The 22,996-nt window shown below is 38.3% G+C and overlaps 1 protein-coding gene across 29 annotated transcripts in view; it reads left to right on the top strand.

Moving 5' to 3' along the window:
- Positions 1–19,093, top strand: part of PBRM1 (polybromo 1) — a 96,446-nt gene extending 77,353 nt beyond the window's left edge. For 14 of the 29 annotated variants that reach the window (XM_054694566.1, XM_054694561.1, XM_054694532.1 and 11 more), the window contains 9 exons: positions 355–512; positions 5,496–5,679; positions 6,685–6,895; positions 7,791–7,992; positions 11,270–11,434; positions 14,744–14,899; positions 17,581–17,651; positions 17,763–17,979; positions 18,698–19,093. In XM_054694566.1, the coding sequence (XP_054550541.1) occupies positions 355–512; positions 5,496–5,679; positions 6,685–6,895; positions 7,791–7,992; positions 11,270–11,434; positions 14,744–14,899; positions 17,581–17,651; positions 17,763–17,979; positions 18,698–18,870 (1,537 nt within the window). In that variant the 3' untranslated portion in view covers positions 18,871–19,093. The remainder of the gene's footprint in view (positions 1–354; positions 513–5,495; positions 5,680–6,684; positions 6,896–7,790; positions 7,993–11,269; positions 11,435–14,743; positions 14,900–17,580; positions 17,652–17,762; positions 17,980–18,697) is intronic. The other 15 variants (XM_037530460.2, XM_037530451.2, XM_037530433.2 and 12 more) reach the window with 3 other exon arrangements.
- Positions 19,094–22,996: the final 3,903 nt, after the last annotated feature.

The following is a 22,996-nucleotide window of genomic DNA, read 5'->3' as shown; positions in this document are numbered from 1 at the left end:
ATTTGTGTGTTTATTTGGCTCATAAGATCAATAACAGATGCTTATTCTGATTTCATCATGAATATCTCAGAAAGGAAAATCAGGATTCCTCTAAGTTTTATGCCTTGGTATTATCTTAAAATATTTTTTCCCCTCAGATGAACCAAATATTCATTTCTTTGTCTCCAAGTGTCTTCTCTTATGCATAAGGGGAGAAAAAGCAAAGAAATTATCTTTTCAAAATAACCAATGAACTTCTCTATAAATAGTCCATATCACTAACTTTTTGGTTAACAGTTTTTTTGTTAATCTTTCAAGAAAGAAATTCATCAGAATTGTTTTAATGGAATTTCTTCACCCTCACAACTCCCTCAGAATTGAAAAGGTATGGGTCCGAGATGGAGCTGCATATTTCTATGGCCCCATCTTCATTCACCCAGAAGAAACGGAACATGAGCCCACAAAAATGTTCTACAAAAAAGAAGTATTTCTGAGTAATCTGGAAGAAACCTGCCCCATGACTTGTATTCTGGGTAGGTATTTATGCCTTTTCATTAATCATACCTGTCATAGTGCCCTTTCCCCTTAAGTAACCACATCTAATACATCATGTTTATAGCTAGAAGATCAGTATTATACAGATGTCAGTTCCCCCTAAATTAATCTGTAGTTTCATTGCAGTTACAGTTAAATTGCAGTAAGTTTTTTTGTTTGTTTCTTATAAATTTTTCATGCTTTCTTGAAAGAAACATGCTAAACTTTTGTCTTCCCATGTCTTTTGGGGACCTTGTTGGAAGCCCAAGTCAGAGCACAGAGATCATTTATTCCAGGACCATGAGCCATTTACTCTTCAGTTATAAGCAGAATCTTTACCCTTTCAAAATCTATTTTTCCTTCAGTGAAATAGGGAAATTAGTAACTGTACCCTTCCCTGAATTGAAAACACTTTGGATTATGTAAATAAGATGCTTTGTAATCCAAGGCAGTGATAGCATTTACAGCTATTTTAAGCTGCTAAAATGTTCCTAACCTGCTTTTACATGTTTTGCTTGTAAATGTTTATTTAACTGAGTTGTTAAGAACATTACTGTTAAGAGCAAAATGGGGATGTCCTTATCACTTATTTAACATTGTTCTAGAGATACTACCAAGCACAGTTAGAAGTAAAAAAAAATCTAAAATCAAAAATAAGGTAATTGAGATGAAAATTCAAGAAAATCAACTATGAAACCATGACACACAATAAGAGAATATGGTTGAGTGTAAAATTAATAATAAATCAATTACCTTTAAAGATTCCATAATAATAAAAAGAAAAAAATAACATGGTAAATTTAACAAGATATGTATCACATCTGTGTAAAGTTTTTAAATGCCACTTTTAATGCCTTTATAAAGGAATGCTTGAACATTAAAAAGCATAATGTACTTGAGTAGTTAGTTGCAACACTGTTGGGATGTCCATTCTTCCTAAATTCATCTTTAGTTTATTGTGATTCCAATAGATATGCTAATGGAAATTCTTCTAAGGAAGTTGGTCCTAAAAAAACTGCTTTAAAATGTTGTCAAAGAGGGCCTCCCTAGTGGTGCAAGGGGTTAAGACACAATCTATGAAATTATCTGCAGCCACTGCAGCACAAGTTCGATCCCTAGCCAGGAAGCTACCCACATGGCGCAGCAGATCTCTCCTGACTCACCCGCTGCTCCCCTCAGCAGTGTATTTCAGTCAAGCTGCCTATTCTGTTCCCCACTCTGTCTCTGGCATATCCTCTCACCCCCCACACCTCTGGCCTCTACTACAGTTCTTGTATGCATAAATAAATAAATCTTTTTAAAAATTAAAAAAAATCTTGTCAAAAGAAAAAAAATAAAAATCAGGAAAATTCTGAAGAGCATACTGAAGGTAGGGGTCTAGCCTTACCAGATACTGAATCATTGTAACACTACAATAGTTAAGGTTATTTATATAATATGAATAAATGGATTATTTGAAAAGAATAGAAAATTTAGCAGTAAACCTAATGCAGTTTAATTATGATAAATTTAAGGCAAGTGGGAAAAGGTGATTTTTTTTTCCCCCTTTAAGTGGTATTTAGAAACTAGATAGTCATGGTGGGAGGGACTTGGGGAGGAATGTATCATCCTTTCACATGAACTTTAGAATAAATCCCCAGATGAATTATAGGTTTAAATGAACATGAAATGAAATAACAAATACACACACACACATACACACACACACAGAGAGACTACATTAAGTTCACCACTTAAAGTCCAATTCTCTCCTTCAGCAAACCCCTTTTACCTGCTTGACTACCACCCTCCCCTCTTCCCAGTAGTGCCACTAATAAGAAATTTTGATAACCTTTGACCTAAAATCTTAAACTCATACAAGAAAATTTGATAAATTCAACTTTGAAAATGTCTGCATAACAAAAACTGGCAAAGTAAGACATGACAACTTTGGGAAAATATTTGCAAAGTATATCATAAATGAAGGTCAGTTTTCCCTTATATGTGGAGATATAAAACAATTAGAAAAGATCAACGTCCAGGGCCTCCCTGGTGGCGCAGGGGGTTAAGCATCACAGCACTGTGAAGCAATCTGCAGCCTCTGCAGCACGAGTTCAATCCCTGGCCAGCCAGGGAGCAACCCACATGGTGCAGTGGATCTCTCCTGTCTCGCCTGCTGCTCCAGCAGTGTACTTCAGTCAGTCTGCCTGTTCTTTTCCCCACTCTGTCTCTAGTGAATCCTCTCACCCCCCACATCTATGGCCTGTACCCCAGCTCTTATATACATAAATAAATAAATCTTTTTTTAAAAAAAAAAAGAAAAAGATCAACATCCAACAGAAAAATGTACAAAGGTTAAGAAAGAAGTTGCCAATGGTTCTTAACTGAAAATATGCCCAAGCATTTACAGAAATGCAGATTAAAACTACACAGATTTTATTTTGGTTTTTTTGGTTTGTTTTATTGCTATTCAGATTACTTATCAAATTGTCAAAGATGTGACATAACAGGTAATTTGATAACACTTATAAAATTAAAGTATTCATACCCTTTGGCCTAGTTTTAGTAATTCTAGAAAGTTATACCTTGTGCCAGTTGATGCATGTCTTAAATTATTTCAACGTTGTTTTGCTATAGTCAGAGAGCCAAAATTTGAAAATAACCTAAATATCCATCAATTAGGGAACTAGTTGAGTAAGTGTTTTAGTATGAGTAGTGATCCTCAAGAAATTTTTTTGCAAAACATTATAAGCAATGTGTTGCCATTTGTTAAAAAAAAAAAAAAATTGTGATATACTAACAGGGCCTCCCTGGTCACATGGGGGTTAAAGTCTCAGCACTGTCAAGCTAGCCACTGCAGCATGAGTTCCATCCCCATCCCTGGCTAGGGAGCTGACCCACATGGTGCAGCATGCCTCTTTTGTCTCACCCACTGCTCTCCTCAGCAGTATATTTCAATAGATCCACCTGTTCTGCTCCCCACTCTGTCTCTGGTGAATCCTCTCACCCCCTGCATCTCTGGCCTACACCCCAGTTTTTATATGCATAAATAAATAAAAGTAAATATTTAGAAAATAAAATATAACAACATAAAATGTAACATTTAACCACTGTTAAGTGTACAGCGGCATTATGTCCATTGACAAAAGTCTCATCACTACTATATATTTCTAGAACTTTTCATTCTAACAGAAACTATATACCCATCAAACAATAACTACGCATTTCCCCTTTTCCCAGCCCCTGGTACTAATTTGTTCTACTTTCTGTCTCTATGAATTTTGCCTCTTTTTGGTGCATCAGATATATAATCATGCTTTATTTGTCCTTTGATGTCTGGCTTACTTCACTTAGCATAATGTTCTCATCTATTGAGGAACATTTTGGGTGGTTTCTGAATTTTGACTGTTGTGAAAAATGCTACTATGGGCATTGTTGTATGAGTATTTGAGTCTCCCTTTTCAGTTCTTTTGGATATTAACCTATATGTAAAATTGCTGGATCATGTGGTAACTCTGCTAACTCTGTTAACTTTTTGAGGAACTGCCAGACTCTTCCATAGCAGCTGTACCATTTTACATTCCCACCAGGAATGTGCAAGGGTTCCAATTTCTCCACATACCTGTTATTTCCTTTTATTTTTTTTAATGTTAATAGCCATCCTAATGGGTATGAAGTAGTATCTTATGATTTCAGTTTGCATTTCCCTAATGAGCATCTTAGCTTGTGCTTACTAGTCATTTGTTATCTTCTTTGTCTACTCAAGTCCTTTGCATATTATTTTTTTTTTTTAAAGGATGGTTGCTTTTTTTTTTTTTTTTTTAAAGATTTCTTTATTTATTTATACAAGCACTGGGCACAGTCAGAAGTGCGGGAGGGTGAGAGAATTCACCAGAGCCAGAGGGGAGAGCAGAGCAGGCAGACTGATGAAGTACACTGCTGAGGGGAGCAGCAGGCAGCAGGAGAGGTCTGCGTGTCAGGATCGAACCGGCTCTGCAGAGGCTGCGGGCAACTTCGCAGCCCAGCGCTCAACCGCTGCACCACCGGGGAGGCCCCCTTTGCATATTTTTTAATTGGATTGTTTTTGTTACTGTTGAATTGTAGAAGTTTTCTATAATTCTGAAACCTAGACTTTTACCAGAGATATGATTTGGAAAATATTTTCTTCTGTTCTATGAGCTATCTTTTTCACTTTCTGAATAGGGTCCTTTGAAGCACAAAAGTTGTTAATTTTGATGGAATCAAAATTATCTCTTTGATTACTTATGATTTTGATGTCACATCTAAGAAATCATTGCCTAATTGAGGGTCACAAAGGTTTAATACTTGTAATTTTTTCTAAGAGTTTTATAGTTGTAACTCTTAAGTCTTCAATCCATTTTCAGTTGTTTTTTTTTTAATATTTATGTGGAGAAGAACTGGGGTGTAGGCCTGAGGTGCAGGGGGTGAGAGAATTCACCAGAAACAGAGTGGGGAGTAGAACAGGCAGATGTATTGAAATACACTGCTAAGGGAAGCAGTGGGTGAGACAGAGGAGGTCTGCTGCACCATATGTGGGTTAGCTCCCTGGCCCGGGATTGAACTCAGGCTGTGGGGTTGATAGCTCTGGGACTAAGTCCTAGGCCACCAGGGAGGCCTCATTTCAATTAATTTTTGCATATGTTGTATAAGTTATGAAGTAAAGTTCCAACTCCATTCTTTTCTTTTACATATGGAAATACAGTTGTTCCAGCATTGTCTATTGAAGAGACTACACTTTCCCAGTTGGATTGCCTTGCCACCCTTGTTGAAAATCAGTTGCTTATAAACACCCAATTGTATGCATTTTATTTCTAGGCTTTTAATTCTGATCCATGATCTACAGGTGTATCCTTATTCCAGTGTGTACCATTTATATCTTTTGACTTTTGAATCGTGAATGTATTCATTAAAAATAATAAAATTTTAAAATAATTGTTAGCTATGGCCACAACTTAGTCCTCTAATTCCTCTCCAATTTTCAGGAAAGTGTGCTGTGTTGTCATTCAAGGACTTCCTCTCCTGCAGGCCAACTGAAATACCAGAAAATGATATCCTGCTTTGTGAGAGCCGTTATAATGAGAGTGACAAACAGATGAAGAAATTCAAGGGACTAAAGAGGTTTTCACTCTCAGCTAAAGTGGTAGATGATGAAATTTATTATTTCAGGTACGGCTCGAAAAACTAAAGAAAAATGGCACTTTAGCTTTTTTTTTTTTTTTTTTTTTTTTTTTATAGAGGCATGTTTTATTTATTTATTTATTTGTTTGTTTGTTTTTGTTTATACATGCACTGGGTACAGTCAGAAGCGCGGGAGGGTGAGAGAATTCACCAGAGTCAGAGCGGGGAGCAGAGCAGGCAGAAGGACCGAAGCACACTGCTGAGGGGAGCAGCGGGCGGCAGGAGAGGTCTGCGCGCCATGTGGGACCCTCCTCCGGTGGCCGGGGAGCAGCCGGGGAGGCCCGGCACTTTAGCTTTTAATAGTAAAACTAATATGAAAATAGTATAATCCAGGGTGTTTTTGTTTATATTTTTATTAGATCTTGAACTAGAGCAGCATACATTTTAAAGAGAAACTGTTCAGTTAAAGCTCAAAGGAAAATCATATTTTGCTGAGATGTGGTACCTGTTTAGTGTAGACTCCGGTAATTGTAATTTGGAGACACAAATCCTTCATTCTGTTCATTCTCTGCGAGAGAATATAGTTCTACAGATTACGAAAATTCTTTTCACTACATTTAGATGATTAGTTCCAACTTTGGACCTGATGCTCTTATGGGTAGAAACAAACATCTGTAAGTAGGTATGACTATAAATTAAAAATTGTACCCATCTTACTATGATCCAACTTACAATTTTTCAACTTTCCAGTGGTGTGAAAGTGATAAGCATTCAGTAGACACTGCAGTACATTACTCCCTAGTGATGCTAATCTGAGCAGCATCAGTGAACCAGGGCTTTCTGCTTATGATATTTTCGGGTTCATGGGGATGTATCCCCATCGTTAGCTGGAGAAGATATGTGCATATTTAAATTTGTTTTCCTTGCTGTGCTTAGAGTGTGCATTGCAAATAACAGGAAGTCATTTTTAGATATTAAGGCAAAACATTGCTTTCTGATTAATCCTAGAGTGGTATTAGGTTATTTGATTTTCTTTTTATGTCATTCTTTTAGAAAACCAATTGTTCCTCAGAAGGAGCCCTCCCCTTTGTTGGAAAAGAAGATCCAGTTGCTGGAAGCAAAATTTGCAGAGTTAGAAGGTGGAGATGATGATATCGAAGAGATGGGAGAAGAGGACAGTGAGGTCATTGAACCTCCTTCTCTACCTCAGCTTCAGACTCCCCTGGCCAGCGAACTGGACCTCATGCCCTACACACCTCCACAGGTGAAGGGGGCACGTTCCTATTACTTGTCTCATCCCTAGTTTTGGTGTGCAGCAGACACAAACCAAACTGGAGATATTTATTTAGGATTTATTTTTATTTATTTATGCATATGAGGTACAGGGGGGTGAAAGGATTTACCAGAGACAGAGTAGGGAGCAGAATAGGCAGATTTACTGAAATTTACAGAGCAGGTGGATACACTGCTAAGGGGAGCAGTGGGCGAGACTGGAGAACTCTGCTGCGCCATATGTGGGTCAGCTCCCTGCCAGGGATCGAACTCAGGGCACAGGGGTGATAGCGCTGAGACTTAACGCCTTTGCCACCAGGGCGGCCCCAAAGTGGAGACATTTAGTCCCTACATAAGTGAACTTCAAACTGGAACTCTGTAGGAAGGAGCAGATTTTTTTTCTTTTTCAATGCCATTAATAATTTTAAAATGTAATTCTTTTCATTTTATAGATAACTTTTTAATAGCAGATTTTATGAGAAAGCTCTCTTTGCCATGTGTTGAAGAAAAGCAATAAGGAATATGTCAACCTGTTACCCTTGCTCTTACTGCCCAGAGCTTTTAAGTTTCTCCTCCTTTAGACCTTGCCTTTTGGTTAAGATGATCCCAGTTGGGTTTTTTTTTTCCTTATTCAGAATTTTCTCAAGACTTAATTATGAGGTCACCATTACAGATTGCAGTTATGGAATTCACTGAAACTTTCGTTTGTTTCTTACATGGTAAGAGACAAGGAGGAGCTGTGTTTTGACCAAGAAAATGGCCAACTATAAACTGAGTGTGTCTGTAACACAGTAGCTACTCATATGTTCCTGGCTTCCAGAAACTTTGGGCAGATAACCTATTGCAATCAATGTTCTGATGCACTATAAGAGCTTTCTGTCTTACAGTCTACCCCAAAGTCTGCCAAAGGCAGTGCAAAGAAAGAAGGCTCCAAACGGAAAATCAACATGAGTGGCTACATCCTGTTTAGCAGTGAGATGAGAGCTGTGATTAAGGCCCAGCACCCAGACTACTCTTTTGGGGAGCTCAGCCGATTGGTGGGAACAGAATGGAGAAACCTTGAGACAGCCAAGAAAGCAGAATATGAAGGTAAATAGAGACTAGGCACAACTGTCTCTGCTTTCTTAAGCAAGGGGGTGTTTTCAGGAGTGCACGTGCATAAACAGGTTTTACTATCTTATTCTTACCACTTACACATGAACTTTGTGTTGGGGACTGTCTCAAATAGTTCCCATCTAGTAGTTTAAGTGCCAGCCTTGTCCTGACTGAGCAAGCATTGCCCCTGACTTCGCCTCTGATCCTGGCGTGGGTTTTTCCCCACAATTTCTCAAATATTTTGCTTTTAAAAAGTGCATGATTTTCTTCTTTCATCAAGTCTGGTAAGCACACATGTTGAGCTGGGGAATGATTTTATGAGGATGTTTAATTTTGTTTAAAATTAATCTTGAAAGAGGTCTTTCAAAATCAGTGACCTATTAGAACTCTTGAAAAGCCTTATGTTTAAACTCTATGCTGAATCTTGGCTGAAGAACTTGGTTTCCTAGGCCAGTCCTGATCTGTACTGTGTCTACATTCATAGCAGACACACTTTAAAGGCACTTAGGGATCTCTTTGATAAAGCTTAACTGCTGTCATCCTCCTCCTACAATTAAATCATTTTGGGCCATGAACTAGCATTCAAGTATTTAGTGGTTCTTTTCCATAAGGGACAGTTACTTGAGATAGATTTTTGGGTTTTTGTTTTTTGATATCAATCATGACTTTAAAAAGGAAATTAATAATATTCATTAGATCAGGCAGGACTGTTGCCTTGGAGCTACATCTTTCCGTTTTGGATTGTATGTAATGGTTCATCTCGCCAGTTGAGAGCCATCTCTCAATGGTTGACCATAGTGTTTAACTATTATTCTTCTTGGCTAAATACAAATCCATAATTTTTCAGCAAGCAAAGAAATCAATTGTTATAGCTGCCTCCTTTATTAAAAGAGTCTCCAAAGAAACTTTAAAAAAAAAAGATTTTATTCCTTTCATTTATTACATTTGATTAGTATAAAATTATCGGACAGGCTACCTTAAGGATCATTACAGAACTTTGTAAGATGTTCAACCAGAAACACTCGTGGCAAAACCAGTTTTAAAAGCACTCCAGATACTTTGTCTTAGAAACTTACAGTGCATATTCCCATATCAAAGTCTTTTAAGACATATAATAAAGAGCCTATTGTTTAAAATCTGGCATTTTGTGAAATTTTACCAAGTGTTCATGTACTATCCCAAAGTACTAATAGTTTTTCAGCACAAGTTTGAGAATCCTAATTGATTCCTTAAAACCTAGAATCTTGGAGAGCTTTGATATTTCTGAGTGAAAGTTAGGAACAAATATACCATTCAATTGGAGGTGTGTTCAGAATGATTCTCAAATGCCTGCTCCAGGGCAGATAAAGCCAGTACTGGGTGGCTGGTTATGTAGAGTGTGAACAAGAGAAAGAAATGTATCTGGAGAAAATGTAAGAGTAAAAAAGGTGGAGCAGGGCTGAAGAGAAGGAGAAATTCTCTCCAAAGTCAAAAGTGAGAAGTCTGAAATTCACTGAGAACCTAATGAAAATGATTATATGACTCAGCAATGTCTGCCTGTGAAACAAAATCCAAACTTTTGGTGTTCTGACCTATTGGATTCAAAACCAAACTTTGGAGTTTGGCTGGCTTCATTTAATTAAATAATTCTCTTCTCCAAGACAACCCTATTGGACTCCTCCCAGAAAGAGCCAATAGGTAGCCAATCCAATATTCAGTCCATAGGTTTGAGTTTTTCTTTATTCAACTTCTTTTTTTGGCTCTCCCATTTTACTGTGTCATTTGTGTAATGAAAATACTGGAATTTTATGTGGGGGTCTAGATCATCAGTGTTTTTTTTTTTTTTACTATTAGCTCAAGGAAATGGGTTGTTCAAATGGCCTTTGTCCCTCACACTCATTGTACAGAGGATCTGTAAACTGGGACAGTGTTAGTGATGACCAATCTATGCAGGCAGCTCTTTTGCAGCCGAGGAAACTCTGACTTTATTGATTTTCACATTCTTACATTGAAGGATTGGAGCTGTTGCTTCTTGATTGTCTTTAAAGCCATGTGACCTCGTGCTATTTTCCCCCTCCTTAAATCAGCCAATAATAGGCTTTTGAATTTCATGTTGGAAGGTTAATGTGTGGCAGTTGGAGTGTGATATCCGGAGTCAAGGCCACAGGTTGCTGGTTCTCTTTTTATCTTTGGACAAGTCACTACCTGTCTCCGAGCCTCAGTTTGCCCATGTGAAGAGTGAGGAGGATTTCCTATTTCTGAATGGTTGAGCAAAGTCAAACCTGTATTCTGGGAGCTTTGGGAATTCATGTTTCTAGAGTTCTCTAGTAAGGGTCCAGCCTGCCAGCTCCCAAAAAGACTGGGAATGTGATCACTGGGGCTGCTGGTTATGGAGATGCAGACAGAGTCACTCAAAGGATTGAGGAGTGTAGCAAGGTGTGATCCACTGCCCAGTACTGGCACAAGAAATGCTCCTCTTGCATTTTGGATGAAGTAAGAGTGAATTCTGGAATTTTTGTGGATTTAGGATGACTTATGGTCAGCATTGAACTGCTTAGCTTCAGTAAACCTGGTTCTATCAGTATATTGTCCATTGCTTCATATGTGTATATAATTCCCTTCTCTGATGACTGTAGCCTAGAGTATCATGCATTTATTCCCTTGAGGTTTATTAAACATGATGTCTTTGCTTCATTAGAATGTAGAAATTGGTGTTTATTTTTCCTAAAACCTTGTGGAGGAGGCAGTAAGCTACTTTTCCCTTACAGAGTTAATTTTCTTCAGCTGCTAAACCTCATGACACTAATGACAAGAGTCCTCAAATCTTAGTAAAATTGGGTGCAAGGAATCAGGAAAATATAGTAAGTAACAATTGTGCCAAAAATTACAATGGGCCATGGAATTGCTTCATGTTGAAATTATAAATAATTTGTAATGCTATTAATACTAGAATAATGGTAGCGCTTCTCATCTTCAGATGCCTTGTGAGATTAACCACGTTGGTTACGCTGGTGACGTGTTTAAATAAAACCTGTGCTTTCTGAATGTGTGTTGCAGTCTTAACATTCTTGAAATCTTTGCAGACCAGTTCTCAAGATGGGATAGGAAAGCTGGATCTAGGTTACCAAGTGAAATCGGCCCGACTCCTCCTGTGTTGAGACTAGTCATCTACTGTTCCTTCCATTGAGACAGAACTGTTGCCTGTGTTTTTACTAGTCCTGTTGAATGCAATGGATGGTATTTTGAATTCCTGGGTTAAAAACAGAATTGAAAATCTGAAATGCCTTTACAGAGCGGGCAGCTAAAGTTGCTGAGCAGCAGGAGAGAGAGCGAGCAGCACAGCAACAGCAGCCGAGTGCTTCTCCCCGAGCAGGCACCCCTGTGGGGGCTCTCATGGGGGTGGTGCCACCACCAACACCAATGGGGATGCTCAATCAGCAGTTGACACCTGTTGCAGGTAAAAACAGGAGCTAAGACCATTTTTTTCCACTTTAAGAAATTCCTTCATTTTTTTTTTTCTCCAGTGAGGAGTAGGCCACAGTGTCTAGGCTTTTCTCATGACAGTTTCAAAGTTTGAAGTTACCCATGTCATCCTTATATCGCCTTTCCCATATGGGCAATGCCTTGAGCCCAACCCTGGGAATTGGTAGGGAGCAGGTGTTAACCTGGCTGTGGGCATGGTCTGGCGATATTCTTACCTCAGACTGCTGTTGATAGAGAGTTATAGCAGAAAATGTAAATAGACCCTGAATTCTGTTCTGGAGAGATTCCCAAAAGGAAACACAAAAACTAGTCTTTAGGTGATGTTGATTGTCCCGTCTCATTCCAGTATTCAGTTTGCCTTGTTCTGCTGCAGCCATCCTTAAAATACTGGCCATTTAAAAGGATTTTTGACAATGAATTGTAAATCCTTTCCTGGTCACCAATATGCATGACTGCTAAGTGGAATACAAAGTTCTTATTCAATTCATTGTGCCCACTCTGTAATGCTTTTCTATTTTAATTACATTAAACTGCATTTTCTGTTAGTATCCCAGTCACATATTTTTTTAAAAAGAAAAGAAAATGATGAATGTGGTTTGCTTGTGTGTGTTGTCTCTGGTTCTGGTAGCCATAGCAAATTTGGCTGTTCTTGATTTGAATATTCTTACCTGACATCTCTCCAATGAGAAGCCTGCAGACCCCTTCTTGGGTCCCTCCTTTCATGATCTCTCTAGGCTTGATGAGGTCAATGCAAGCCACCCATGTTTCTTCTTAAGGAAGCAGTCTGATCTTTTTACGGGGAGTCCAAGACAGTGTTGTTCAAGGCAGGCTCATTGGGATGCTGTTTTTGTTTTTGCTTTTTCCGTATTTGCTTTTTAAGGATGAGTAGCATAGGGTAACTTTCCATTGTTGCTCCTACCTTTTGTGATGGCAAGTTCTCAAATGCACTTTCGCTGAACTCAGCAGTTGCACTCGCCAAAGCACACCTGGATTGTGACTTTTCAATTCTTTCAGTGTAACTGATGTTGATCTAACAAATCTCATAATCTCCAGCTCTATTCCATGGCCCATTTTGGTTAATGGGGTTCCAGAGGTTTTTAGAAATCAGGCCTTGAACCTGGGGACTTTGAAAGTTAGAATTCCCTCGTTGATATCCTGCTTTGTTCTATTTGATATGTGATATTGTAGCACCGTGCCCTTGACTAAAAAGCCCAGGGACACATTAACAAAATGAATTCAAACAGCTAAAAACACTTGAAAATAGCAGCTGCAGCATTTTAGCTCCCTGTTGGGGAATAACATCATAGAGTTCTCCGTTGGGCTAGAAAGCCCCTACTCCATATTAAGTTTGTGATGCCCAAACTTCTGGGCGGTGGGAGTGAAGGGCACACATGCTCTACAGTTACCAGTCTTTGGTCTACCATGTGAACTTTGCAGCCAAGAGTGTGATTTTTCATGGATTTATAGGTTCATAGGGCCTAAATCTTAGCCTGTTGCTGTCTGAGACCAGCTTTGCTTACAAGCATTGAAGCTCATTTGAACTCATGTGACTGGGATAATAAATACCAAAGTACAGTTTAATGAAGACAAGTATCATGTCTTTCAGTTCTTAATAATTTCTTCAACCACAGCCAGTGAAGGCTGCGTTCAGATGGGCTTTTGTAATTGAAAGCAAAGCCTCCTAATATTTTTAAATTCCCACCTACTTACTCCTAAAAACTTATCTGGTGGTATGGTTAAAAGGTGGTTTTGTAGCATTGGCTCTAATGTATAAGATGATGGTGTCTGTTCAAAAATAGTGGTTTCTCTCTGAACTCTTAATTTTAAAAAAAACTCATAATTCTATTTCATGTATTGCTATTATATAGAGGTATTACAATTTAAAAGTTGTTTTATTGGTTTGTGTAACTGTAAATTTTTCAGTCAGCTTAGATATGACTAGTGAAGCAGGCTGAATCAGTCTCAGAATTTTCAGTAATTGTACAGCTTTAAAAGACTAAACTTTCATAAATACTTTCTAAATAATTCAAGAAAACTCAAAGAGCAAAATTCTCAAAATCGAGTTTTTCACTGTGACCCAGAGTCCCTCTACAAAGGGTATCTGTAAAAAATGAGGTTTGGCACCAGTCCCTCAACCTTCCTCTTGTGCAAGAAACTGACCAAAGGTGATTGCCTTTGGGGGGTGGCAGTGGGGGAGCCTTGTGTTCGGTTCATTGTGATGACTTCAAATCCCAGAAAAGTCAAGTTATTTTTCTTCTTAAAAAATGTCATGTTCTTTAAAGGTCTATTGATAGGTGAGTCTTTGTCATTTTGAAATTTTCCTCCTTTTCACTCCTTTTGCCAAAAATACTTGTTTCTTGAAACTTGCCTAGGCAGCAGAAAATATTTTGTCAGGTGAAGATATACTTTGAAAATAAAAGAATAAGCCTCTGTTCACAAAAATTCTGTACCTCATTGAAAATGCTATTAACTGAAGGTTTATGTGAGGACATTTGTGAGCTTGGAGACAGTGATGACAGTTGGCATTTTCTCATGTCAGCAGAGCCTGATTCTCCAGCCGTTCCTCCTAAGGTGTGCATGTGGGCTGCTGAGTGACCTGGGCTTTGGTTGGCTTGGGAGGATTTAGGGTTTATCTTTTTATCTTATGTTTTGAGCTCTAAAGTTGAAACATCATTCATTGTGGTAGCTCTTAACTGTTCCCTGGCTCAAGCCCAAGCATGATCCATTCTAACCAGCAGTGGTGGGACTAGAAGGGAGGAGGAGTGGACATACGAACCTTGAAAAATTCTTACCCCTAAGCTGGAGAACCATGCTTTGTGTGATCAGGGCTATGCGCCTCATTTCTCTCCATTCCAGTTTCCCCTCATGTATACCCATGATAGGCATATGAGTGTGGGCAGAATGATGGGGTTTATACTGTTCAATTAGAATCTCAGTTGGCAGAACTGGTCACTGTTTGAACAGCTTGCAATAATCATGACCTTGGGAAGACTGTTACTGGAACTCTTCATTATTACTTAGTTGAAAACATACAGCATATTTATCCCAGGAAAAATAACTACAAATAATAATATACTAATACTAATTCATCCAAAAATGTTGTTTTCGTATTTGTAACTTTTTATTTTGTTCATTTTTGCAACAAAATAATTGCACTAATTGCTGTTATATCATGCAGTACTAAGGGTGCTTTATTCATTGGTAGTGCATGTGAGGGGGGGTGTTATTACTTAGCTCATGTTGCATGTTAATGATGCATGTCTGAAATTTGTTGTCCTTCAAGGCATGATGGGTGGCTATCCGCCAGGCCTTCCACCTTTGCAGGGCCCAGTTGATGGCCTTGTTAGCATGGGCAGCATGCAGCCACTTCACCCTGGGGGGCCTCCACCCCACCATCTTCCACCAGGTGTGCCCGGCCTCTCGGGCATCCCACCACCGGGTAAGAACTTCATCCTCATTCACTCATTAATCTCATTTTCATATTCTCTTTTTCTCCTTCAGCCAGTTGTTCCAGGAAGTACCTGCTGCCCATTGTAGCCAGGCCTTCCTTCACTGAGAACCTCAGGGATGTCAGCAGCAGGACCTGTCCTGTGTGTTGAGCAAGTGGCTCAGTACCTGTGCCCTTGGGCACCTGGCTGCCTAGCAGCAGCACAGGACACATGGCAGAGATCAGACTCAGCAGACCAAGGGACAGGAGACATACTCTAAAATCATTAAATCTGACATGTGCTCAAACCAAACAAGTCATGCCCTCTAACAGTGAATGAAGTTTCCCCAATCGCTAGTTCAGAGTTACATATAAAATTGCTTTTGCTACTGAGTACATTTATTCCTCTGGTACAATTCTCATTGTACAGGGTCTTCTGTATAGAGTCCCTTCTCTCTCCAGCTTCTCAAACAGCCCTTCCAAAGGGACTGCAGAGTGGCTAATATAGAACTGTTCAGAATGCTTTCAGTCTGACTTGGTAACAAAAAGGAGTGAACAAACTTGCACTGAGTTAATTTTCTGTGATGAATCCCCAAGAAGCTTGATGTAACATTTTTAACAACAGCATAACCCACCAAATTAAGTATAGCCACTAATTTGTCAACAGAAGTTCAGAATTTTTTTCATGTAAAGACATAAAGATATGGAGTCAAAAAATACCTCTAGTTCTACTTTATAATCACTCAGCACATTGAAATGTTATTGTGAAAGGAAAGTCATAAATTCCCATTTTAATTGTGATCATATGCAAAAGAATTCACCGTTAACTATAATCTAATGCAGAGAACATGACCTTATGATGACTTGAAATAGCATTTGATCCAAAATAGTAGCTAAAGCCCAGTCCAGATGACGAAATGTAGAAATATTAAACATGCTTATACCACCATTGGATATACTGTATATACAGAATTCCAAATGATGTTTCATAAGGTATACCCAAACCTGTGCCAGATGGACAAACTTGGTTGCTTGGCCTAGAGCCTCTGGCACACTCTTTGTGAGTATTGCTTAGAAAAATGGCTGTAACTCCACAGAAGTGTTTGTTCCGGATGTACCCAGAAGAGAAAATGTTTGTGGTAATGGGTGCTTCATTATGGAATAACCTGTGTGTGAGGTGCTGTTGCAGCAGGGATCATAAAAGGGGTATGGCTCTGTGGCAGGTAGAATTGGCCCTAATTCTGAACCCTCTCGCCTGACACAGCCTGTCTGACTTAGTCAAACCAGGTTGGAGGTGACATCTAGGTGCATGTTGTGCTCATTGAGAAGCACCTATAAGGCTAGCACCCTCTAGAAAGTAGGTATTTTTTAGTGATTGTTGGGGTACAGCTCTCTCCCTTTTCCTGATCAGATTCTAAATTACATTTAAAGGAGGCACAACACACCAGGTTATTGTCAGGAAGATAGGGAAGAACTCTTGTTAGTGCCTACACATGTACATGTGTAGGAGAGGGTGATTCAGTGAGCTCCTCTGATGACTCAACCCACATTGTAGCTGGCTGCCCCTTAGCATGGCATTTGGAAGAGGGCACTGCTATTTATTTGCATTGCCCCAAAAGATTGATATAGACAGGGCCTCCCCTGGTGGCACAGTGGTTGAGCGCTGGGCTGCGAGGCTGCCCGCAGCCTCTGTTGCGCTGGTTCATTCCCCAGCCACCAGCGAGGGTCCCACAAAAAAAAAAAAAAAAAAAAAAAAAGATTGATAATAGCTCAGGGAGCCCCACTGTGTTGTGGGATATAAGGTGGGAGAGTGTCTTAGGGGTTAATATGTTGCTGGAGAAGCAGCACCTTACCCACCACAACCTCTGCATTCATTCACAGATAATCATCAGGACTACTATGGTGATCCCGGTGGTGTTCTGCATATTTGGAATATAAAAACCCCTGTTTTATAAACAAGAAATTTATTTTCACTTTATTATTTACTCTCTAAGAAATGTCTAATGTTTCTGAAAGTGGCATTTAGCAGTTCTGAATCTTAGAATAGTGAGTTCAATCTGGTCAAAATACAACATTTTGAATCCAGAGAAACTACAGAGTATGAATTTATGTCCTCTCAATCCTTCTGTGCCAACACTAGTGACTCCATTTAGAACCAGAGGTATTAGTGGCCTATGGGGGGACATTAGGGGGTTCCTCTGATGTCCACAAAACTCATTTAATTTTGCACTTGTACAACCACTTTCCTTGTGTCCCTGCTGCTGTACTAGCACAGCAGGTACTGCTGAGCCTGATTATAATGCTATTACTGCTTAAAATAGGCTGCAGTGGCAGGAAAATGTGTTGTCAGAAGAAAAATACTCTGAAAATAGAGGTGTATTCTCACTGTAGATTACCTAGGGAAATACTAGAATTTCATGCAGACTTCAAATAATTTATAAGCCACAAGTAATTTGTACATATTTTACAGATTATACCAGCATTGTACTTTAAGTACCTAGAAACAAAAGACTATGAAATTTCCATTACAATGTTACATCCTGTTTGGGGTACTTAAGGTTCCTATCCACAAAGACTCAAGGGCAGATCATAGGTTTGCTTATTTATAAATGGCATCATTTCTTAACAGACAGTAGTTTTTCAGTCATCTCAACCTAGAACCTCTAATTATGCCATTGCATTCTAAATTATAGGTGTGATGAACCAAGGAGTGGCCCCTATGGTAGGGACTCCAACACCAGGCGGAAGTCCTTATGGACAGCAGGTGAGCCTCCCTGTTGGAATTTCTAGAACTCAAGAGAACTAAAATTACCCTCTTTCTTAGAGTATGTGCCAAGTATTTTTCCCCATCACCAAGTGTTGTATGGTCTTTCAGGTGGCAGTTTTAGGGCCTCCAGGGCAACAGGCACCACCTCCATATCCTGGCCCACATCCAGCTGGCCCCCCTGTCATACAGCAGCCAACAACGCCAATGTTTGTGGCCCCCCCACCGAAGACCCAACGGCTTCTCCACTCAGAGGCTTACCTGAAATACATTGAAGGACTCAGTGCTGAATCCAACAGCATTAGCAAGTGGGACCAGACACTGGCGGGTAAGAAGAGTCCTTTTAATTAAGCCTTTGCAGAATACAAAAGTCTTCTCTCTACTTTTGGCATGTTAGTGTTCTAGAAAAAGTATCCATTTTTCTCTTACACAAGTGAAATCTCATATTCAATAGGGATTTGGAGCATCTTTATAGCTTTGTTAACATTGATATTATACATTGGAAATTTTTTTTGCTAAATTTCAAAGCTTAGTTTTGTCATAAACATTGACATTATTGACATTAATATTGAAGGAATTATTAAATATCAGTGGTGCCTACAACTAAGCACTAGTTGCAGTATTATATATATGTATATATATAAAATACTGCAATATTCACTGATATTGAATATTGATGATCATGATCAGGTCTTTAGGTGTGCAACTTCTTATGTTTTCATTTTAGTATAGAATTAGGCTGTATTGTGCAGCTCTTTGGTAAGGTCGTTATAGATTAGGTAATTCCTAAAAAAAATTTTTTTTAAGCATAAAACAAAATATGCTTGGCTAGGTAATCTCATACCTAACTAAAGTGGTTTTCTAAAATCCAAAATGCCTAATGAAATGACATAGACTATTTGCTTGGAAATATTCTGTAGAGTAAAATTACAATAATAAATAATAAATATTTTATGTTTTAATAAATCTCAGTCCTGGGGATTGAGGGAAAATTTATTACCTTAAATTTCCCATTTATATTGTTCTGTCTGCACTTTAATTTTCAGCTCGAAGACGTGACGTCCATTTGTCAAAAGAACAGGAGAGCCGCCTTCCCTCTCACTGGCTGAAGAGTAAAGGGGCCCACACCACCATGGCAGATGCTCTCTGGCGTCTTCGTGATTTGATGCTCCGAGACACCCTCAACATTCGCCAAGCATACAATCTAGAAAACCTTTAATCACATCAATTACGTTTCTTTTATAGAAGCATAAAGAATTTTGTGGAACAGTAGCCATTTTAGTTACTGGGGGTGGGGGGGAGGAACAGAGGATGATAATTTTTATTGAATTTTACTGTACATCACAAGGCCATTTTTATATAAGGACACTTTTAATAAGCTATTTCAATTTGTTTTTGTTATATTAAGTTGACTTTATCAAATACACACAGATTTTTTTGCATATGTTTCCTTCGTTTAAAACCAGTTTCATAATTGGTTGTATATGTAGACTTGGAGTTTTATCTTTTTACTTGTTGCCATGGAACTGAAACCCTCAAAGGTTTTGTCTTGGCTTGGGTTTTGTTTTTTGTTTTTTGGGTTTTATATATATATATGCATATATATTTATATATATATGCATATATATATATATATGTGGAAAAAACAAAATGAAAAAAAAAAAATACACACACACAAGAGTTTACAGATTAGTTTAAGTTGACAATGAAATGTGAAGCTGGTCCTAGTTTACATCTTAGAGAGGGAGTGTACTTGTGTCTGTTTCATGTGCCTGAATATCTTAAGCCACTTTCACAAATGCTGTTTCTTACAGATGCAGTGAAAGTTCAGTTCACTTGAAAGGTTGTTGTTTAGGTTATAGATGTTTGGCAGACAGGGCATGTTTGCTGTATTGCACTCGCTACAGAAATCTGATGTGTGCTGTGCATCCGTCTGCAGCTAGTGCTCTTCCCGGACAACTGGAGGGAGAGAGCACCTTTTCTTTTGCTGAGTTAGACCTCTCTGGTGTCAGTTATTTTTACAGAACATGTGCACAGCCCTGAATTATATTTAGTCTTGGCAGGTAAGTGTAAGGGTACTTTTGATCTATTTATAATGAATTCACAATTTATGCCTATATGTTACATGATTTAAAATTTTAAATCTCTTACATTGAAAAATGAAGTTCATCTTGAAGAAAACTGAAGTATGCTGTGCATGGAGATGATTTTGTTTTAAACATAACACCTAACCTAACATAGGGAAGGGAGTTTATATCTGGATATGAACTATGTCAGAAGCATAATTGTGAAAGGGTAGATTACCTGCATATGCAAATATGTTTTACTATTCTTCATTTCTTCTTTATCAGATATGGCTTTTTTTTTTCTTTTAAGATTCAAGGTTGTTAATTCTCAACCAGAAATTTAAAACTTTCTAAAATATTTCTAAAATTTAGCTTGTGCTTTTGAATTTCAGGAGAAACGAATCATAATTTAAGAAAATGCTCACTGAAGAGACCATTATAAATCCCAAATAGTTGGGTTTGATGACCCTTATCTCTTTTATATAACCCTAAAATAAACATTTGGAAGCAGTGTATGATACTTAGACAGGTAGAAAGTATCAAACATGCATAGTAGTATTTCACTCTGCTTTGAAACCTGCTTTACTGTGACAAAGTGATTTCCATTGTGGTGGAGCTCCCACTGCTGTTTGTAAATGGAGAGGACTCTCAGAGGGTACTGTTTTCCTTTTAATCTGGTATGAATCAATACCTAGATATTTAATTACCATTCTTACTAAATCATGAGGACAAAAGAGAGTGTAGAATGGAATAAAGTCTTCTGTATCTAGATGCTTTAAGTACAGGAGGCCCTTGTAACATAATTGCCTATAGTCAACCACTGGATCTCAATTTGTATCAAGTATTTTAAATCTGAATTTTAAAAGATGTATTGCAGTAGTATGTCAGTACCTTATTATTAAACTGAATCAGATAAATAAATCTTCAGTTCCTGGTTATTTGGGCCAATCATCGTGGACTGTATAATACAATCAGATTATATTATTTCTAGACATCCTTGAATTACACCAAAGAACCTGAAATTTAATTTTGGTTAAGTTATTTATTTATTTCATGTATTCATTTTATTTCCCTTTTTAAGGTCTGGATGAGACTTCTTTGGGAAGCTTCTAAAAACTCTTCACGATAGGCTATGTGGGGCATTAGAAGCCAGAACACTCCTTCTTAGGGGCTTCTTCCCAGTGTCTAGAGGTACTGTAGGAACCATAAATCTAGCCAGGGTCTTCCCTAAGGCAGTGCATAGCCGGGCCAGGGGGCCACTAGGCAGGCTCTAATTACATTTTTTAAAGAATAACTATGTATTTATTTTAAAATCATGTTTTTCTGTTCATTAACTTGGAGAATATCAGTTAATATTTAGGATATGAAATTTGAGGTCAGCCATCTCCCAAAAAAAGAAAAAAAGTCCTGACAAGAAAATACAAGTAAACTATACATCTTTTTTGCTTTTCATGAGTTTTAGGAACTATAAGTAATAGGGCTTACAAAGTATAATAGTCTACGTGTTTTCAAAATATAAGTTCACGTGGAAAAGAATTTTGTTTATGTGTTGGGGAGGAAACCCTATAGGTTTAAAATAGTATGCCAGCCAACTGATTTAAAAGGCCTTGAATTATTTTGTTTTTGAACCCACCCTTCTTTTCCTGAGGAATAATTGAGAGGGGTATTTGTTTGTGTAAAATCTCCAAATTGGTGGTGTTGACTTTTGAGCTTGAACATTTTCAGATCTGATTAAAACTTGGTTTATTATTATTTCTGTATCAAAAGAGGTTTAAGTGGTAATTAGTCTTATAACATGTATGTATCATATGTTTGTTCTTCTACAGCTTTTTAATTCAAATAAAAATGGAGTTTGCAAAGTGATTTGGATTAACCAGGTTTGGTTGTTCTGTTAAGCTTGTGTCTAATGTTAGTTTCAAGTAAATTTAATTCCTACAAACCTTGATTTTTTATGCTGACAGGGATACAACTGCCAATTGAAGGGAAGAGAGCTGGAGGTGGAGGTGAAAACTAGTGCCCAGGTTCTGGTTCAGGGCTAAGGCTACATTAACATGGAAGGGGAATGTAGTCAAGACTATAGCCCAGTGTGCCCTTCGCCACATCTCTCAGGCTGGCAGTCAAAGAATTCCAAACATGTCCTCAGTATGGGCAGACATACAAGTTGAAGTTAAAATGAAGAGTTACTAAAGGCAAAAGGTAAGGTAAGCATATCCTCTCTCATACGGCATTTTAACTCATTTCAGATAGTCAACTGTCTGTAGCCAGAAGAAACAAGTGGCCCAGGATTGTCTCTGACATGCTTATGAGCTCTTAAAACTTGACCACACTTTTAATAGAAAGTGTTGGTAAAATCAACCAACTGTTTTCCTCTATATCACTTTGCAAATCCCTGTGGTTCTGTTCTCCTAAGAGTTTAAGGCTATCATGCCATCTGCACTCGAGCATATTTTGAGATACTGACATATAAATCCTCCAGCAGAACATAATAAGCAAACACATGCTAAGTATTACTCTTTTGTTTTTAGGTTGGAAATGTGGTAGGTCAGCTGAGTGAAAGTTCTGAAGTTGACAAATTGATAAACTATTTCTAGCCCCAAGGTGTAGTAGTTGTCTTATAAGACATCTTATAAAAGATTCTTGCCACATAACAAATATGGCAAGAAATTCCTATTTTGATATGCTTGTGTGAAGACTAAGGGTTGATACTGCTTTAATAGGAAAATATGGTCAAGTGTGTATGTTTTTTTAAAAGAGGTTAACTCCATATGAAAAACTCACAAAAAGATTAGCATGACTAAGTTTTAACATTAAAAATTTAGGTAAGGCCACCCTGGTGGCGTAGCGGGTTGAACACATCGCTGTGAAACTGTCCGCAGCCCCTGCAGTGCAGGTTTGATTCCTGGCTGGCCAGGAAGATTCCCACATGGTGTGGCAGAACTCTCCTGTCACGCCCACTGCTCCCCTCAGCAGTGCTTTCGGTCTGTTTGTTTGTTCTGCTCCCCACTCTGTCTCTGGTGAATCCTCTCACCCTCCCGCACCTCTGGCCTGTACCCCAGCTATTGTATAAATAAAAAATAAAATAAAATTTATTTTAAAAAATAAAATTAGGTAAGACTTCCAAATCAGACTGCTCGATGAACAAGATAGCAGTCCTCAGTTACCTATGTGCTTAATTTAGGTACTTTCTGTATTGGTTCAGATGATAAACATGAAGCTCCAAAGTCCACAGTCTTTCCCCAGCACTACAGTGTGGATTTCTAGCAATTGATGCTAATTATA

The sequence above is a fragment of the Talpa occidentalis genome, unplaced genomic scaffold, assembly GCF_014898055.3.
Source record: "Talpa occidentalis isolate TD23 unplaced genomic scaffold, MPIMG_talOcc4v2.1 talOcc4.10, whole genome shotgun sequence".
NCBI lineage: Eukaryota > Metazoa > Chordata > Mammalia > Eulipotyphla > Talpidae > Talpa > Talpa occidentalis.
Note: the sequence above shows the minus strand (reverse complement) of the source record. Positions and strands in the feature narration are given on the sequence as shown.